We start from the raw sequence: 20128 nt of genomic DNA on the forward strand, positions 1-20128 counted from the left end.
AAAACTTTTCTGAGGCATTCCTGAACTTGCTATTCCTAAGAAATACAATCTTTGGAATAGTTTTTCACCAACTTTTCAACGGTCTGTGCTCCTAGTGCCTTAATACTGTCTGTGTTATGCGTGCCAACTTTTAGGAGGAAACAGTTTAGAATCTAGAAGCATGAAGCAGAAAGTGAAATACAGTATTATATAAATGGAATAGGACTAACCCTAAACCTTGGCCCAATATATTTAGTAGTCCAATATATTACCATGTAATTCTTCATGTTGCTGGAAAATTGGCCTTACATGAAAAATGGTCTGTACTCAAGTTATCTCCTTATGTATGTAGCTGACTTTGATTTATTCACCCAAATGAAGAGATCATGGTCCTACTTTTGTCTCTCTCTAATAACATGTATTCAGCCCTGACCAGAGATACGACATAAGGAGTACACTCAAGACCCTAAATCTATTTCAGAGCTGTTGTCTGTGCTGAGCATTAACAGAAGATGCCTGTCCTCCCTTAACTGCCTTTCCGTCCTTTTTTCTTATTTCTGTGATAAACAATAGGAATGGTTCTCCTATTTTCCTTATCTTTTATCCTATTCTGCGTTTACTCCTTTTATTTTGTTTTGTTCTATTCTGTTTTTCTCTCTGCTCTTTTCCAGACAAAGCTATGTCTGACATTTGGGTAAGATTTATTTATACTCCTGTCAGATGGTTTGGATACTCAGTAAGGCTGACAAAGGAACATAAAAAAATATTTATTTTCTACTTCATTTTGGTATTGAGTGGATTATTTTTGTTTGGATAACAGCCACTGCATCTTTATTAAGTTTTATTTTTGGTAAATGGTGAAAATAAATTATGTAACACAAAAAAAGGAAACCTAGACACACCATGCAGAGACTCACAGAGATCTGCAAACGAGCATATTAATTTTGTGTATGTCCATTTCTTTTGATGATTCAGTTTGTGGCCCAAAACTTTCAAATTATTCAGCTGTAACAATCTAAATGATCTTTATGGAAACTGTTCTTATAGCTTGAACTGAAAACGGAGTTTTGGCAAAGAAGGTTGTGGTATTTTGCAAGATTCCGTGTAGGCATATTTTGTACTGACATTTTATGTCTGAATTACTTTTTTTTAAAGAAGAGGTTTACATAATTTGGTGGTGTCTTCGTTAAGAGCAAGTAGAAGTGGGCTGTGTTTACCTAATTTCCTGCTAGCTTTTCAAGAGCCAGACTGCCGAAAGAACTGAAATAACAGTGGTGTTGTGGAGCACAGCCCGTGTGAGGAGAGGCGAAGAAGGCAACCTGCCCCAGGGGACATCCGCCTCCCCTGGGTTTCGGGTATAGCCTGAGGGTATGCGGTTTCCCTTAGGTGTTTGACCAGCTCTTCTGGATGGTTTGGGGCAGTGTAGAGACTCATGAGCCAATGGCAAAGACAGTGACATTGCTGATAGTGTTAACGCCATAGTCCTCAAAAGCTTTCTATAAAGGATCGAGGAGGGAAAGGGAAACCTTGGGGTACTTTCCTCCTCTGGGCATTGAGGAAGGAGCCGTGAATAAAAAAAATACAGTAGTGGATTAATTATAGCAACAGGTTCCCATAGTTTCTATGACTGGTACTCACCAGCGCAAAAGTGAATGAAAAAGGTTTTATCTGGTCAGGAGATGCTATAATTTGACATTAATTGTCAGGAAAAAAAAGAATTTACTTGCGTCTTTTTGTCTTTTTATTTTACATCCCTAGATCGGTGAGTTATTAAGCACTACACATCCTGCCAACAAAGCCAGCTTAACTCTCTTCTGCCCTGAGGAAGGGGACTGGAAAAATTCCAACCTTGACAGACACAACCTTCAAGACTTTATTAACATTAAACTCAACTCGGCTTCCATATTGCCCGAAATGGAAGGACTCTCTGAATTCACAGAGTATCTGTCAGAATCAGTAGAAGTGCCATCACCCTTTGACATTTTGGAACCTCCAACCTCAGGAGGCTTTTTGAAACTCTCCAAACCCTGCTGTTATATTTTTCCGGGTGGAAGAGGGGACTCTGCATTATTTGCAGTGAATGGATTCAACATGCTTATCAATGGAGGATCTGAAAGAAAATCTTGCTTCTGGAAACTTATCCGGCATTTAGACAGAGTCGATTCCATTCTGCTCACTCACATTGGAGATGACAACCTGCCAGGAATCAACAGCATGCTTCAGCGAAAGATAGCTGAATTAGAAGAGGAACAGTCCCAAGGATCTACAACCAACAGTGACTGGATGAAAAATCTGATCTCCCCTGATTTAGGAGTTGTATTCCTCAATGTTCCTGAAAATCTGAAGAACCTTGATCCTAACTTTAGAGTAAAAAGGAGTGTAGAAGAAGCTTGTTTTACTCTCCAGTATTTAAATAAATTGTCTATGAAACCTGAGCCTCTTTTTAGAAATGTAGGAAATACCATTGACCCCATCATTTTATTTCAGAAAATGGGAGTTGGCAAACTGGAGATGTATGTGCTTAATCCTGTTAAAAACAGCAAAGAGATGCAATATTTTATGCAACAGTGGAGTGGTACTAGCAAAGATAAAGCTGAATTCCTGCTACCAAATGGCCAAGAAGTAGATATTCCATTATCTTATTTCACCTCTGTCTCCTCCCTGATTGTGTGGCATCCAGCTAATCCTGCAGAAAAAATTATTCGAGTTTTGTTTCCTGGAAACAGTACCCAATATAATATTCTAGAAGGACTGGAAAAACTCAAACATTTAGACTTCCTTAAACAACCAATGGTTACACAGAAAGACCTAACTGGGAACATTGCTAGTCCAGCTGTGAAACAAGCAAAGTTAAAACAACGAACAGACAGCAAGGAGAGCCTTAAGCCTGCTGCAAAGACACCACCAAGCAAGACAGTCAGAAAAGAATCTAAAGAAGAAACACCGGAACCACCAAAACCTAGTCCAGCACCAGAAAAGCCTCAGAAAGTAGAAAGCAAGGAAAAAGTTCCAGTTAAAAAAGAGAAACCAGCAAAAGTGGAGACCAAACCTATAGTGGCAGAAAAAGATGCAACAAGTAAAGAGGAGCAGTTAGTGAAACCTGAAACTGCTGAAAAACAAGCTGCAGACGTAAAACCAAAAGTGGCAAAGGAGAAACCAGTGAAAAAAGAAGTCAAAGCAAAACCTGAAGAAAAGAAAGAGGAGAAAGAAAAACCAAAGAAAGAGGTTTCTAAAAAAGAGGAGAAAACACCCATCAAAAAAGAGGAAAAACCCAAAAAAGAAGAGGTCAAAAAAGAAGTTAAAAAAGAGGTGAAAAAGGAAGAGAAGAAGGAAGCTAAAAAGGAAGTGAAGAAAGAAGCTCCACCAAAGGAGGCTAAAAAGGAAGTTAAAAAAGAAGAGAAGAAGGAAATTAAGAAGGAAGAAAAAGAAGCCAAAAAAGACATCAAAAAGCTCCCTAAAGAAACAAAGAAGACAGCTACTCCTTCAGCTGAAGCCAAAAAACCAGCAGCAAAGCCTAAACCACAAAAGAAGGAGGAACCTGCTAAGAAAGAACCAGTACCTGCTGGAAAGCCAAAGGAAAAAGGGAAAATTAAGACTGTGAAGAAGGAGATCAAAGTCAATGGAGCACAAGCTGCCCTTGCTGCAGTTGGAGCTGCTACCACAACTGTAGCAACAATAGCAGCTGCAGAAATTGCAGCTAATGGAAAAGAACTTGAAGCTGAGAGATCCCTCATGTCTTCACCAGAGGATTTAACAAAGGACTTTGAAGAATTAAAAGCTGAAGAAGTAGAAACAATAAAAGAAACAAAACCTCAAGTTGCACTCATAGAGGATGAACTGAAACTCACAGGCACAGTCCAAAAAGAAAAATTAGATAATGAAGGACCTGCTGAGTCCTCTGATGAAGGCATAACTACCACAGAAGCTGAGGGTGAATGTGAGCAGACGCCTGAAGAACTGGAACCTGTGGAAAAGCACAGAGTTGATGACAATGAGAAGTTTGAAGATGAAGGAACTGGCTTGGAAGAATCATCTGAAGCAGGGGACTATGAAGAAAAGGCAGAAACAGAAGAAGCTGAAGAACAAGGAGAAGATGAGGAGGAAAAGACACCACTGGACACCACAAAACAGTATATGGAGGAAGTAAGAAAAATGGAAGAGAGTTCAGAAGAAATACTGGCTGAAGCAGAAACTAGAATTAAAGATGAAAAATATATTGAAAAGGCAGACTATGAGGCATCAGATGAACGGGCTGAGGAAGACAGGGAAGAAGCAGTGGAAAAGGCAGAAACTGAAGAAACTGAAGAAGAGGAGGAAGACAAAGCAGAAGATGTCAGAGATGAAGAAGAGACTGAAAAAATAGAAGCTGAAGAAGATTATGTGATGGCAGTGGTAGACAAAGCTGCAGAAGCTGGTGAAGTTGAAGATAAATATGGCCTACTCATAATTACACCAACTAAACGCTCAGAACCTCAGTCTCCAGCAGTTGAGCCGGCTTCTTCTATCCATGATGAGACATTACCTGGTGGTTCAGAAAGTGAAGCCACTGTTTCTGATGAAGAAAATAGAGAAGATCAACCTGAAGAATTTACTGCTACTTCAGGTTATACACAGTCTACCATTGAAATATCCAGTGAACCAACTCCAATGGATGAAATGTCTACACCCCGGGATGTCATGAGTGATGAAACTAACAATGAGGAAAGTGAGTCACCCTCTCAGGAGTATGTGAACATTACTAAATATGAGACATCACTGTACTCTCAAGAGTTTGGTAGACCTAAGCTCTCTCCACTTCCGGATGCTTTCAATGGATTATCTGAAGGATCCAAAACAGAGGCCACAGAAGGTAAAGACTATAATGCTTCTGCTTCTACCATCTCACCACCTTCTTCATTAGAGGAAGACAAATTCTGTAAATCTGCCTTCCAAGAAGTATACCGGCAAAAAGAAAGTGAAATCCAGGGCACTGCCAAATTAGAAATCAAAGAAACCTATCCAGAAGATGTTGGTGGAAAATATAGTCCAACCAAGAGTCCAGCTGAGAGTTTGTCCCCTCCATCACCAGTTGCCAAAACACCACTGAGTGAACGCAGTGTGAACTTTTCCCTCACTCCCAATGAGATCAAGGTCTCAGCTGAGCCTGTCTCCTTTACTACATTGCCTGATGCACATCAAGAAGTAGCTGAAGAGCATTGTGCAAGCCCTGAAGACAAAACATTAGAAGTAGCATCTCCATCACAGTCCGCTGCTGGTAGTGCTGGCCACACACCTTATTATCAGTCTCCTACTGATGAAAAATCCAGTCAGCTTTCTTCTGAACTCACTGAAAAGTCAGCAGAAGCTCCAGTTAGCTTTGAATTCAGTGAAGTCAAAGATGAGTCTGCAAAACCCAGAATAAGCCCTATGGATGAGCCTGTGCCAGATTCAGAGTCTCCTATTGAAAAAGTTCTCTCACCTTTACGGAGTCCACCATTAATAGGTTCAGAAACCTCTTATGACACATTTTTGAGTGCTGAAGCAAAGTCTCCTATCAGAGATTATGAAAGTCCTTCTGAGGGGAAAACTGAAAAGGAAAAATCACCTGTTCAGATTAGCCCAACATCTGAAGCCAGCTCTGTGGGCCTTTTCCAAGAAAAGCAGGATGAAAAAAGCCTAGAGTTCATGGCAATTAAAGAAGGCTTCAGCTTAGAAAGGAAAATGGAGGATACAGAGCCCAGCAGCTCTCAGTCTTCACTGGTCTTGGATGAGCGGAAGTTAGCAGGTGATCTCTCACCTACTCAAATAGATATCGGTCAGTTTGGTTCCTTAAAAGAAGACACCAAAATGTCAATTTCTGAAGGCACTGTTTCTGACAAGTCTGCAACACCTGTTGATGAGGTTGTAGCAGAAGATACCTATTCCCATATAGAAGGAGTTGCCTCTGTCTCTACAGCATCTGTTGCTACTAGTTCGTTTCCAGAACCAACTACTGATGATGTATCTCCTTCTTTGCATGCTGAGGTTGGATCCCCTCACTCCACAGAAGTTGATGATTCTCTTTCCGTGTCAGTTGTACAAACACCAACAACATTTCAGGAAACAGAAATGTCTCCATCTAAGGAAGAGTGCCCACGGCCCATGTCAATTTCTCCACCAGATTTCTCTCCTAAAACTGCAAAATCAAGAACACCAGTGCACGATCTTAGGTCTCCTGAGCAGTCAACTATGTCAGTAGAATTTGGTCAAGAGTCCCCTGAGCAGTCTTTAGCAATGGACTTCAGTAGACAGTCTCCAGAATATCCTACAGTAGGCACTGGTATTCATCATATATCTGAAAATGGACCAACTGAAGTAGATTATAGCCCTTCAGATATACAGGAGCCTACTTTTGAGCGGAAGATTTCCCCTGTTGAGCAAACATCTTACTCTCAGGAGAAGGATATTTCAGAAATTATTTCAGTTTCTCAAATTGAAGCTTCATCCTCAACTTCATCAGCTCATACACCTTCCCAGGTAACTTCACCACTGCCAGAGGAACCTTTTTCAGGTGCTGTTCCACCCAGAGATATGTCACTACATTCTTTTACCTCAGAAAAAATGCATGGCCTGGGAGAAAAGCTGTCACCAAAGTCTGACCTATCTCCATTAACTCCAAGGGAATCCTCTCCTCTATACTCTCCTAGTTTTCCAGATTCACCTCCTGCAGTCACAGAAGCAATGTCAGCAAGTCGCGCATCATCATTGTCACTGCAAGTATCCTCTGACAAAGCGTTTGGCTATCAGACTGGTATGTTGGAAGAACCACTAACAAAGCATAGTCCAGAACCTTTAGCCACTCCAGAAAAAGAAGATTCAGAGAAAAGCAGCAGGTCACCAGAAGAACTTAGTTATTCTTATGAGGCAGCTGAGAAAACTACAAGATCACCAGAGGATATTAGCTACTCCTATGAGGCAACTGGAAAACCTACCAGATCACCTCAGGCCTCAGATTATTCCTATGAGGCAACAGGGAAAACTACAATGTCACCTGAAACCACAGATTATTCCTATGAGATAACTGGGAAAACTGTGAGGTCACCTGAGGCCACGGATTACTCCTATGAGATGACAGGGAAAACCACCAGGTCACCTGAGGCTGAAGATTACTCCTATGAGACAATGGGGAAAACCACTAGATCACCAGTGGCCACTGATTATTCCTATGAAACAACAGGGAAAACCACCAGATCACCTGAGGCTGAAGATTACTCCTATGAGACAATGGGGAAAACCACTAGATCACCAGTGGCCACCGATTATTCCTATGAAACAACAGGGAAAACCACCAGATCACCCGAGGCCACAGATTACTCCTATGAGACAATGGGGAAAACCACTAGATCACCTGAGGCCACAGATTACTCCTATGAGATAACAGGGAAAACCACCAGATCACCCGAGGCCACAGATTATTCCTCTGAGATAATTGGGAAAACCACTAAATCGCTTGAGGTCACAGATTATTCCTATGAGAGGACTGAAAAAGCTACCAGATCACCTGATGCTGTGGATTACTCTTTTGATACAACAGGGAAAACCACTAAGTCACCAGAAGCTATTAGCTACTGCTATGAGACAACAGGGAGAACCTCCAGGTCGCCTGAGGCCATGGCTTATTCCTATGAAACAACTGGAAAAGCTACCAGGTCACCCGAAGATACGGATTACTCATTTGAGACAACTGGGAAAGCCACCACCAGGTCACCCGAAGCTACTAGCTATTCCTATGAAGCAAGTGAACATTTTACTCCAGGAAAATCATTAGCAGAATCCCGTCAAGATGTTGATTTATGCCTTGTGTCCTCCTGCGAATATAAACACCCTAAAACCGAACTTTCACCCTCATTCATCAACCCAAATCCCCTAGAGTGGTTTGCAAGTGAAGAACAGTCTCAAGATCAAGAAAAACCATTAACTCAATCTGGAGGAGCTCAGCCACCTTCTGGTGGAAAACTGCCAGCACGGCAGTGTGATGAAACACCTCCCACATCAGTAAGTGAATCTGCCCCATCTCAGACTGACTCGGATGTTCCTCCTGAGACAGAAGAGTGCCCTTCCATCACTGCGGATGCTAACATTGACTCTGAAGATGAGTCAGAAACCATTCCAACGGACAAGACAATTACATACAAACACATCGATCCTCCGCCTGTCCCAATGCAAGATCGCAGCCCTTCCCCTAGGCACCCTGATGTCTCCATGGTGGATCCAGAGGCTTTGCCCATTGACCAGAACTTGGGCAAACCTTTGAAGAAGGACCTCAAAGAAAAGACAAAAACAAAAAAGCAGGGTACTAAGACCAAGTCTTCCTCTCCTGCTAAAAAAAGTGATGGTAAATCAAAACAAGTGGCTTCCCCAAAGCCAGCTGTAAAAGAATCTTTAGACAAAATTTCCAAAACGGCTTCTCCGAAAAAGAAGGAGTCTGTTGAGAAGGCAACCAAAAATATCTCAAATCCAGAAGTAAAACCTCGAGTGGAAGAGAAGGATAAGGACACCAAGAATGCAGCAAATTCAACAACATCCAAGTCAGTGAAGACTGCAACTACAGGTAAAGACAGATAAGAGCTCTCTAATGTTGAGGTTTTCTTAGTGGTTGCGGTTATGTCAGGTTGCCTTTATATCAGCTGAGATCATGGCACCCCCCCCCCCACACACACAAAAAAAAGGTCCATGTTTTAAAGAAATCCAGCATATAACAGCCGCACTTAATAGAATTCACTGAATTCGCTTTTGTAATTTGAGAGACTTCTTGTGTCCATTTGCTCAGATGTAAAGACTTAGAGCAAGTGCATCAAATACGAAAAGCTTAATACTAGCTGTCTAAATTGTTAGGCCAGTCAATATAATTGAAAGTGCTGCTGTAGGTGAAGTGAAATTAGTGAAATGAGCCACTTTTTCATTATAAGAATAATTTAGACAAAATACTCCTTACAAAAACAAATGCAATTTAATATTGTGAGAGGCAGAAGTTCTATATGAATTGGCTGTTTTCATTACTTTGCTGGATTAGTTTTAAAAAGATTTTTGTTTAATTGAAACAGTAGTAAGAGCACTTTCAGTGACAAAAGCATGTACATCACCTAATCCAGTTAAAGTCTTACGCCAGCAGTGATGACTAAACATATCGGAAGTTAATGTCATTTTGAATGACTGTTGTGTACACTAAGTAGTAATAAAATATGAATTAGATTATTCAAGGAGGCATTGTGCTAATACGTTGTTTCCTGCAGGTCTTGTTACAGAGTATTTTGAGGATACTTTGATTTTTGCCATTGTCAGGAGCAGTGTTCTACTGAAAGCTTGTTGCAAGCAGCAGGTCTAGGATTCAGTGGAAGCCAACCAGCATTCCGCTATCTGCAGCGTCTCCGTTTGTGCTGTCCACCATTCCTTTCTTACACCAGTGTCCATGTCTCTGTTAACAGATGCTTTTCAAAACAGCAGTATAGTTCCTCATACCTTATACATCTCCAGCACTTTAGCTCTGTACTAGATTTGTCTTCCTTGAAGCATACTTCTTAGGTATATGCTAGAGCTGAAACCAAGGCTCTACTTGATATTGTCATTTAAACATAAAATTTCATGTGTAGTATTATTTTTACTGTTTGTATCTACACGCCAGAAAAAATGTATCACAAATTTTTTCATGATAAAAGATGATTTTGTAACATACACCATAGTTACCCCCTCCCAAGATCCTTCTTTCCTCTCTTCTGCTCACATATCAGAACGTCCTGCCGTAGCTGTAAAACAATTCTGGCATATCAGCAGCTGCTAAACCTCATTACTCCCTGATACCCCAAAACTCGAGACTGCTTCAAACCTGCGTGGCTTTCTTTATGGCCCCAGGAGCAAAGTGCTGGGGTGGTGCTATAATCAGGTATACCCCAGTCTTTCCAAAAGCTGTACCGCTTAACTTGGAAAATAATACTCCCATTCACTCTATGTAATTTAGTAATCACAGCCCTGCAGAGTAACTGTTGAATAATAGTAGCACATTACTGGGAAAGGCTCAGTCAATTGCTGGTTATATGTGGCAGTGAATTTTTATTGTATTATATAATTAGTTACATATATTCAGATTTTTTTCCTTCCAGTACAGTCATGATTTAGATGCAACTAAACTGGAGCATGTCATTAGATGTAGGAGAGTAACAGCATAATTATTCCAGAGGACACAGAAGTACAGCTGTAGCTATGTGACGCTTAGCCAACATGAGCTATTTTGGGGAATATCACATCACCAATTATAATGGTAATTAATAAATGCTCTTTTCAACCAGTCTGTGATATATTCTTGTTTGATTTTCTAAGGACCTGCAAATAGTAAGTTGACAAAATCAACAGCTGTGCCCCCAGGACCCCCAGTGTACTTGGATCTGGTATACATCCCCAACCACAGCAACAGCAAGAATGTTGATGTTGAGTTTTTCAAGAGGGTCCGGTCATCTTACTATGTGGTGAGCGGGAACGATGCTGCTGCCGAGGAGCCGAGCAGGGCAGTTCTGGACTCCCTGCTGGAGGGCAAGGCCCAGTGGGAGAGTAACATGCAGGTATGCTTTTCTCTACTGTTTCTACCTGGAAATTTAAACTTCCTCGGGAAACAACTGCAGGAAGCAAGAGCGGACTGTGGCAACCAGGATGCTTTGTTCACTAGTGATTTGAGAGGACACACAGGTGAAGCCTCGAGTGGGCCTTACCTGGCAGTGCACCCATTTCTGACTCTTCTAATCTCTTCCTGGAGAATGAAACAGCAGCCACAGATCCGGCTCAGACTTGCCTCCTCCTCACAGCAGCAGCAGCACTTGCATGGTTTGGTGCTGGGCGCATTCACTGCCCCCAAGCTGCCCGTTCAGCCTGTTGTCCTGGGCCCCTGCCAGTGCTGCTGCCCTTCCTTCTCTAGTGAGCACTGCAAAACCAGCAGCCACGGACGGTTACCCACAGCACATCACCTCCTCCTTCCACTCCCCCCAAACCGTTCTCCTCATCTGCACTATCATACTGCAGCATTATTTTCAACAACTATGACCCCGAACAAGCCTTCCCCGCCAGTCCCAGGAACGTCTCAGAAGCAGTTTATCCCCTTTAAACTCCAGGGACCTCAACAAGAAGTCTAAGGAAGGAAATGGGAGTGAAACTCAATCCAAAACAGTTGGGAACTCCTGGTTTGCAGTGCCATTTGGCTTAACTGTATTTGAATACTGTCTGATCTTATTGCTATACCATATAGGATCCAAGTCTGGAAACCTTGCAGTTTGTAAGCACGAGAGAAAAAATGAATGTTTCATAGTTCATAGTTATCACGTATACTTGGAAACCTCATATGCTTTTCTGATGTAACACATAAATAAAAAATCTTTGTCATAATCTAGAAAGATACCAATGCAGACTAAAGACTGCTACTTCTCTGGAAGACTACATCTCAGCATCTTACAGAAACGGGTTTTTATTTTTATGAACTGCTTCTTCTGGTTATTTTATCCTGTCTTTGCATATAGTTATTTTCTCTTATCCATTCACTTATTTGGGTGTTTACTACATAAAGATCCACCCTTTCCAAAAGGGGAACATTTGCTGGTTGGGACTTCTGAAAAGATGTTTTTCTTATCATTGTCCATGTCTCAGGAGTTCTCCTGTTTTGTGTTGTAGGTGACCTTAATCCCAACCCATGACTCAGAAGTGATGAGGGAATGGTACCAAGAGACCCATGAGAAACAGCAGGACCTCAACATCATGGTTTTGGCAAGCAGCAGCACTGTTGTTATGCAAGATGAATCTTTTCCTGCATGCAAGATTGAACTGTAAGAACAAGACCATGCACCACAACATTAAACTTTGTTTCCAGAAATTCTTCAATTTGAAAACACCTTTTCTAAAAATTCAACTCATCTATTTCAACTGCTGAACTATATACCTGCCAAATGCTATACTGTGTCAAGGTGATGCAAATCACTAATATTTTTCCGTCTTTGCTGATTGCTAAGGGAAATAACAGTATTCCCATACTAGGGTTCAAATTACTGCGAAAAAACAGATCCAGTTTCATCTCCGCTGAACATTTGGAAACCATGCACTAGCAACCCCAACTGACTTCTGCCAGGTAGAGGCATTTGCCCTCTAAAGAAACACAAAGAGAGAGAAAGAGAGAGAGGGGTAGGAGGAGAAAGTAATAAATAATTAGATCTGCATTAGTCTCATGGCAATAGATGTATCGCTTACTGCAGTCTGCTTATACTCTAACATAAAAAGAAACTTTTAAATTTATGTCAATCTGAGCTATTGCAAAGGGGGTCCTTACTTTACAGAATTAAGTTAGCTGGAAAATAAAAAGAAACGGAATGTGGCTAGGAAGCGACATACAACCTAAACACTCATTAGCAGTTATCCACTTTAATTTGAACTCTGCATACTGACATGCCATAACAATCATAGACCAAATATGCAAGCAGTTTGAACCCCGTTCAGAATTCGAAAACCTTTCTTTCCACATGCAGACATGTTGGTCTAAGGCATGCTCCCAGTGAAAATCCACTTACTAAACTCACAACTGACCAGTCCACATGCTTAAACACCCACGTCAACAGCCAATTAACTGAAGCAAAATACCAAAGCAGTTGGGAGTACATACAGTAGACAATTTGCCTTAGAAAGTGACTTGAATGTACAAAGAAACTTGATGCACTTATTTTTTAATGTTGAGACAGCAAGTTTATAAAACATCTGTGTAGGATCATAGTTACACCAGTAAAGAAGTGTGAGTGTGCATGTGTGGTACTAGAAGCCTATCTGACTGGTCAAGCGGCTTGGTGCTAAGAATTACGTGCGTTAGTTACGTGGTCACTTCATTGATGCACCCGGACAGCTCAACAAGGCAAGAGGAGCATTTTTTCTGAAAGCTTCTTTTGTACTGTGGAAGCAAGATTGAAGTGGTGTCCAGTATCAGAGTTGCAAAACTTAGCGAAACATTCAGGATGATGAGAAAGGTCACCTGCGAGTCTGTACAGTATTCAATCTTCCTTTGTCTTATCTTATTTTGTTTAATTTAAGAGTGAATATGGGAACAAATGTACAGATCCTTTTTTTTAGTGCTGCGTGAACTTTTAATAGATGAATTTTTAACAAAAGTTTTCATTTACAGGAAAATGCAAAGAAAAAATTTTCAGGTGAAGGCAAATTTTTTTAGTAGTTTTATAAGATAAATGAATAATGTTGTTTAAGGTTCTGGTGAGAATGAATATTGCGGTAACATTTATTGAAAATAGACAACTGCCAATACCTTGGGGGAGGCGGGGGGTGCCCTGGTGATAAAATTAACCTCTTGATGATAACAGAAATAGAGATTTGAAAAGCTGATTGCCTAATGTTTACAAGGACGTAACCTGGATTCTCAACCCTTGGAAGATCTTGAAGGAAGGTAGAATAAGCAATGATAAGCTAAAACAAGTCACATCTCCCCTTCCTTTCCTCCTTCCTTTCCTCCTTCCTTTCCTCCTTCCTTTCCTCCTTCCTTTCCTCCTTCCTTTCCTCCTTCCTTTCCTCCTTCCTTTCCTCCTTCCTTTCCTCCTTCCTTTCCTCCTTCCTTTCCTCCTTCCTTTCCTCCTTCCTTTCCTTCCTCTTTAGCTCACTTGCAGAGGAACAGCATATACAACAGTTCCATAATTTAAGGCAGTTTGGATTTTTTAGTCTCAGAAGCTTTACCCAAGTGAAAATATTGTTACGTTGTAGGACGTTTGTGAATCTGAATATGAAGAAGGTGTAAAGGCCTCCAAAATGGAGATATGTGCTGGTCTCTATGATTCACCATTGTGGCTGTTATTAAGTTTCGTGAAGTAGTGAATTATGATCTCGTTTTATTTTCTTTACTTATAATTTATTTCAAATTTGCATTGATAGGATTTTTTTTTAACAGGTATATGTTTGCACTCCTAATTTTTATGAGGGTTTTTTTGTATACTGCTTTAGGGCCCTTTAAATATGGGCTCTTAAGGCCCATTTAATGCTGTGAATTACTGTTTGTCAGTTGTTGGGGTTTTTGATTAATTTTAAATGTTTTCTTTCTTTTTTAGGTATCTCTAGCAATGCTGTTTTATTTATTGCTATACCTTTTAAGTCCTTACGGATAACTTAGAATGACTATGGCACAAAAGGCAGATGGAAATGTATTGTGAAAACAAGCATGTTGGCTGGGTTCATAATCGTTTACTTAAAATCGCTTTTGTAATACATAGTCTTCAAAGTTACAGGCAAAATATTTGGCAGAATAGTTGTATTATTTCTACAATTCTTTCTGCTTTGTCTACTTTCTTATATAGGTAAGATTTCAAACTTTGAGTGGGTGGGAACAGATTTTCTGATTCTCTGAGAAAATCCGAAGCAGTTTGTACCTCCGCTTTGGCAGAAAATCTGTTTTAAGTATAGCAGTGGTCCAGAGACTAATCTCACTTATGCTGCTGTAAATCAGCAACAATTTCACTGCAATCAGTGAAAGTTACAGTTATTTGGTCCTACTGTAAATGAAATTTGAATCAAGCCTTAAATTTCCCCGAGTAGGTTTGTGATGGCTCAAGTATTTGTTTTTTTTTTTTTTTTTTTAAATAGGCAGTTACAGCCAATCTTAAAAGGTACATTCGTTTTTTGCTGCTACAAGGATATTAAAAACCCAGTCTGGCTGTTCTGAGGTACTGTAATGCCTGTTCCATCCATTCCCTTTTAAACGACAGCCACACCTGGGTGTAATACGGATACGAACTCCTCCATCAGCTCCTCTTGCCCTTAATGTCTTTCCTGCCTGTGGAACTAACCTAACTGTGCAAGTCCTAGTGCTGCACAATTAGTTTAGTAACAGTCATCAAAATGTACCGTGTACATTAACGATGAGTGCTGTTGATCAGCATAGATTTCTAGGAGCATGGTTTGATATTGATTACTCTAATTATAAAGGTTCAATATTTGAGTGTGAAGGACACTCCATTTAAATGGTGGTATTATCCATAACAGCATCCCCAGTCATGATCTTTGTGCTATTACTCTACTGCTAAATAAAATTCAATGAAGAATTAACTTTAGAGATCACATCCCACTCCTGAACTTGAACAGGGCCTCTCTTGCATGCCTTTTCCAAGTCTTGTGGTGGGCCTGGCTTCATTGACCGCTACTTTTCACTCCATCTTTCGTAGAAATCACTTTTGATTTTTTTTGATTACCTGACATACTGTGGTGAATGGAGCTAACTGTGTATATGAATGTTTTTTTTTTAATTGTCTATGATAGCTTACGCATTTTAGGAGAGTCCCGGTACTCATTTACTAAGATTTAATCAATTTTTAATTGAATTTTCAATCCCTCCCACCACAAGCAAGTCTGCTCCAACGAGCACTTACTGTGCATTTGGGACATTTCTGTCATACGCTTCTCTTCGTTCATCTGTCGCCAGAGGTTCTTGCTCAGTGATGATGTTTTGAGAGAAATAGTAATTTTGTTGGTCTGGATTTATTAGAAAAGGAAGAAGTATAATGTTTACACTTGAAAGAAACTGTAAGCTTTCATCTTTTCACTTCATAATTGAACAAAACACTAAAAGCAACTAGGGGTAAGCATTTCTTAGAATGCAATTATATTATTCACCTGGTTTAAAAATGTTTGCTATTTAAAATTAAAAAAAAAAAAAAAAAAAAGTCCGTTTGTTGTGACTTTACAAAAAAAATCTAAAAAGCTAAATAACTAAACAATGGCATAAAAATATTGAAAGAAAAAGAAAAAAAAAGAAGAAAAAAAAGAAAAAGCTTCTCTGCACTAGACTAGCTAGGAGCTCCAGATGGCAGGAGCTTCCTCTTCAAGACTGGGCTGTAATCACAACTGTAAAAGAGCAAATCTGAAGTACGCTTTCACACATTTGCATGCAGCCGTTTTATCTTCCTACCCGTGGAAAGAAACAGTCTTGTTGCTGGCTGAGAAGCACCTCACACACCTCCTCTCTCTTGTTCTGAATGGTGTTTGTGTCAGTCTGCAGCTGTGTATGGTATTATGTCTTATAATCCTGCATCACTTCTATTCTATCCAGTCATATCTAATGTAGAAAATTAGTTTCCAGTGAAAGTAATATGTAGTGCTTTTATGATATTTGTGTGCAATATCCCCTCTTCCATTGAGGATATTTGATGTAAAGGAAACCAACTCAGTTCCACAATAAAATACAAAAGTGGTAAAGTGGTGTTGACACGTTTCTTGTCTTTGTGTATGTATGTATTTGTAAGTTTGCCCGTTCCTTCAACCGTGATTTTCTAATATATGGGGTTTTCCTTAGAAGATCAGTGACTCTAAACACTAGGTAAGAACCAATCTCTGCTTAGCAAGCAGAAGATAAATGGAGAAGATGACTTTCATCTTGTGGTGTGGAACATTCCCATGACGTCCCATGATGTGGCTTTTATTTTTTGTTCTCGTTTCTGTATTCCTCAGCGGCATGAGAAAACGCCCCGTTCCCAGGCGGTGCGCCGGCAGGGCGGGCAGCCAGCGCCTACAGCCTTCCCGGCGGCGACAGCCGGACGGCGGGACAGTGAGCACGCGGGAGAGGGTACAGGCTGGGGCGGCGCAGGGCGGGGGGAAGCAGCGGCACTGCGTGACTGCCGTCATCCTCGGATGGGCGTCCTCTGTGTGCCCTCCTCTGACTCTGACTTCCGAAGTTTCACGCATAAATTCCAACAATAGATTTTCTGCTGTGCTTCTGCTTGAACTGGGCTGAGCATGGCCAGGTAGAGCAAAACAAAGACCAGATGAGAGGAGTCAAGAGCTACCAATCTTGAACCTTCAGGATACTCCTGCATATATTTATGTCAAGATTTTTTGAGCCATTGTGGTAGTGTAAAATGTTCCAGGTCAGACTTTTCTCCTGATCTGTAATTGCAGAGAAAGACTCTGGATTTGCACTGGTAGAACTGCAGACGTGGCTCGGTCTGTAGCGCTTCTGCTGCTGCTGGTGGAGGCCAAAGGAAAGCGCTGAGCTGCTGAGCAGGAGAATTGTTATTTCCCCTAGTGCTGTTAATGAACAAATATATTCAGGTTGTGAAAGGTTTCAGATGGCACAGGAAACTGGTGGTGCCTCAGTCTTACTGGGTACACCTAAAGCGAGAGGTCTGTTTCGTGGCATCCAGACCTGGAGGTTGTTTAATACTGATTTCTACTATTTTAAGATTGGGAGGAAATGGTGCTTTTTCACGGTGCGTAGGATGGGGTTAGAGGAGATGCGGGGTCCCCTGAACCATGTCGGTGGTGAGGCCCTGTGGCTGCAGCAAGCCCTACCCTGGTGTTTAGGCAGGGCTGCTGAGCTCCCTGGAGGGTCGTGACGCGCCCCTCGATGCCCACCCGCCCTGCTGTCACCGTCCCCCCGCGAAGGCGGGCTGGCCGGGGCGGCTGGTGCGGGGCCGCCGCGGAGGTCCACCCCCCTCCCTTCTACTGTGTGTGTTTCCCTTGGGCTCATCCCAGCCCCCCGGGAGCTGAGCGTCTCCGGAGAAAACCCGGACGCCTCCGGTTTGCTGGAGGACTTGCTGGAGGCTTTTTGACTGCAGCAGGCAGTGAACACGCTCAGTACCTGTTCCACCAGAAATGGTGCTTTTCCCTCCATTAATATCAAAGAGCCAATAAGCATGGCAGGCTGCTGGAGGGGGGCTCAGCGCTGTCCCTCGGGGGCCCTCGCCCCGTGCACCGCTTCGCCGCGGTTTAACCTCGCTGTGGGGCGCGGGCGAGGGGGCAGCAGCGTCCCTGGGCGGCCGCGCTGGCACGGTGGCTGCAGCTGCCCCGATCTACGCGTCGTGCTGCAGCCCCGTCACCCGGTCCTTGCGAGTGATGTGGGGAAGTGAAGGAGGTGGAGCTCATCCCCTAATGCCAGTAAACCTAGAAATACATAGCAATCTCTGTGTACACCGATGTTAGGTCGTGCGTACCTGCTATGGCTCACAAACTCATTTTAACTGAGCTTTTACAAGTGTCATGTTATCTCAGCCTGAACAGCTGAGGGTAAACTAAACCACTAACCCACTTAAATACTTAATATGAGCCCCCTAGACTGCAGGTCAGTATTTCCAACAAGAGTTTACAGTTTCCAAAGATGTGGCTATAGAGGCAGTTACCAGTAGGCTCGAAAGTTTCTTTCCGAACACGCTCAAGGAACGAGTTGTCAGGAACAGCAATAAACGAGATCTGCCGAAGGCTGGAGTTCGCTTTGGGAATCTAAGTGCAGGTCGACGAGGCCCTACTGCGGTTCCCGTGCCTGCGGCAGCCGCGCTTCGGCGCTCGCTGGCTGCACCGCAGGTTATCGGACAGGTTTAAGAGCTGCAGCGGAGTCAGCTGGTGCCGCAGGATCTGCGGGCAGAGCTTGGCGCGGGCGCTGTGGTTGTGCGTGTTTCCGGGGGGCTCCGCGCCAGAGCAGGGTTTCCTCAGCCCGGGCTACTGCCCTGGGCGGCTCCCGAGCGGCTACGGGCGCCAGCTCCGGCCCTCGCGGCGCCGGGATCCCTCCGGCCCTTCCCGCACCGGGAATTTTTTCCTGCACCTGTAGCTGTACAGACACTTGGATAACGAGTAGGGAAATTATTCAAAAACTTTTTTGATGAAAGATACGCTCCTGTGATTTAGAAGTAAACTGACAAGGGAGCAACCGCAGCAGCCTTGATCCCAATCACAGCTGTAGTCACAAGAGAAAAGAGGATGCGAAGGAACATTTCTAGAGGGAGAGGTGATCCAAACAAAGGAGATAATGTTACCACTGAGAAAGATCGTGGTCTGTCCCCGCCAGGAAGTATTTTGACAGTCCCATCCGCATGCAGAAACATCTAAGCAGCTGTCTGAGGTGGTGTGGCAAAGAGCAGCAAGACCTCAGAACGCCGCAGCGTTTCCGAGGGAGCTCGCACCGAGCGGGGAGCGGGCCCCGGGGGCCTCAGCAGGTTTCGCAGTTGTAGAAAATACCCTTTTCTTTATACGCGCATACGCACCCATATAGACAGCCGCCCGTTGTGCTCCCTTGGCGCCCAGGCTCCCGGCTGAGCGGCAGCTGGTGAGAGGTAACGTGCAGCTTCTGGGCAGCCGGCCCAAGCGGCGCCAGCTGCGTCGCAGCAGGTGCCGGCTACCCCGGGAGAGCGTGTGAGCCCCAGGTGTTCACGGCAAGGGCTGCGGGCTACCGGGCTCTCCGTTTCGCTCTGAGGAATTGCTGTTTGGTCTTCAAATGCCTTTTAGGTGTAGTCTAGCAAGCGCCTGAAAAACAGGTTGTGAAAGCGTGTGTGTGTTTGTGTGCAGTATTTGTGCAAGGTGGGGGCTGTCAAGCCTATATTGCTTCTGGCATGGGAAGGAGAGAAGCAGGTAAGGCAAGCTGAGCTGGCTGCTGTCCTGGTCTCTCCCGCGCCGCCCCTGCGTGGCCGGTTGCTGGCTGTGCCTCCCGGGAGCAGCTGAGCTCCGGCCTGAGCACTGCTCCTCTCCGAGGCGCTCTGCAGCTTCCCTTCTCGCAGTCTGTCCGTCCCAGATTGGCCCCACGGCTAGCAGAGGAGCGAGAGAGAGCACCAAAGCAGTGAGTACCTTGTAGGGTATTACTTGATTTTTTTTTTTTTCCTCCACCTTCCATCACACATTCCAGATGCTAATTCATATTCCCAAGGGAAGTGGAAAAACCTCCTGAGGGAGCTGCCTCTGGGCTGGATGCCTTGCAGCACCCCAGGGCTTGGTAGCCTCTGCTGCAGCCTGGAGGGCGCCTGGTGCACTTCTGTCGGGGCCAGGGAAGCAGAAAGACACGGACTCACTGTGGGGGGAACAACCATGAGATGATGTACGGAGGAACATGAAGGGGGATCAAGGAGGGGAAGATCAAAGGGGAGGCTGGGAAAGCTGGCAAAGAAAGAGGCCTGCCGGTGAATTCAAAGGGGATATTGGTAGGCTTGTGGGAATGTGAGACTTTTTGCTAGGCTAGGAAAAAATGGTTTGGCAGAAGCTGTTTGCTATGAGGTGGTGATGACCAATAGTGCTGAGACCTGGGCTAGATGGAGGTGCTGGATGGTGAAGCAGTATTTGGCTGGGCCTGAGGTGGGGACAAGCAAGAGGAGCCCTGGTGTGGGGCAGGTATTACAGGGAGCTTAGCAAAACTGACTTTTCA

The 20128-nt window shown here is 43.3% G+C and overlaps 1 protein-coding gene across 1 annotated transcript in view; it reads left to right on the top strand.

Moving 5' to 3' along the window:
* Positions 1-16203, top strand: part of MAP1B (microtubule associated protein 1B) — a 70603-nt gene extending 54400 nt beyond the window's left edge. The window contains exons 5-7 of the mRNA XM_062600661.1: positions 1738-8548; positions 10312-10550; positions 11647-16203. Coding sequence (XP_062456645.1) covers positions 1738-8548; positions 10312-10550; positions 11647-11802 — 7206 coding nt within the window. The 3' untranslated portion in view covers positions 11803-16203. The remainder of the gene's footprint in view (positions 1-1737; positions 8549-10311; positions 10551-11646) is intronic.
* Positions 16204-20128: the final 3925 nt, after the last annotated feature.

Source organism: Rhea pennata, chromosome Z (assembly GCF_028389875.1).
Source record: "Rhea pennata isolate bPtePen1 chromosome Z, bPtePen1.pri, whole genome shotgun sequence".
Taxonomy (NCBI): domain Eukaryota; kingdom Metazoa; phylum Chordata; class Aves; order Rheiformes; family Rheidae; genus Rhea; species Rhea pennata.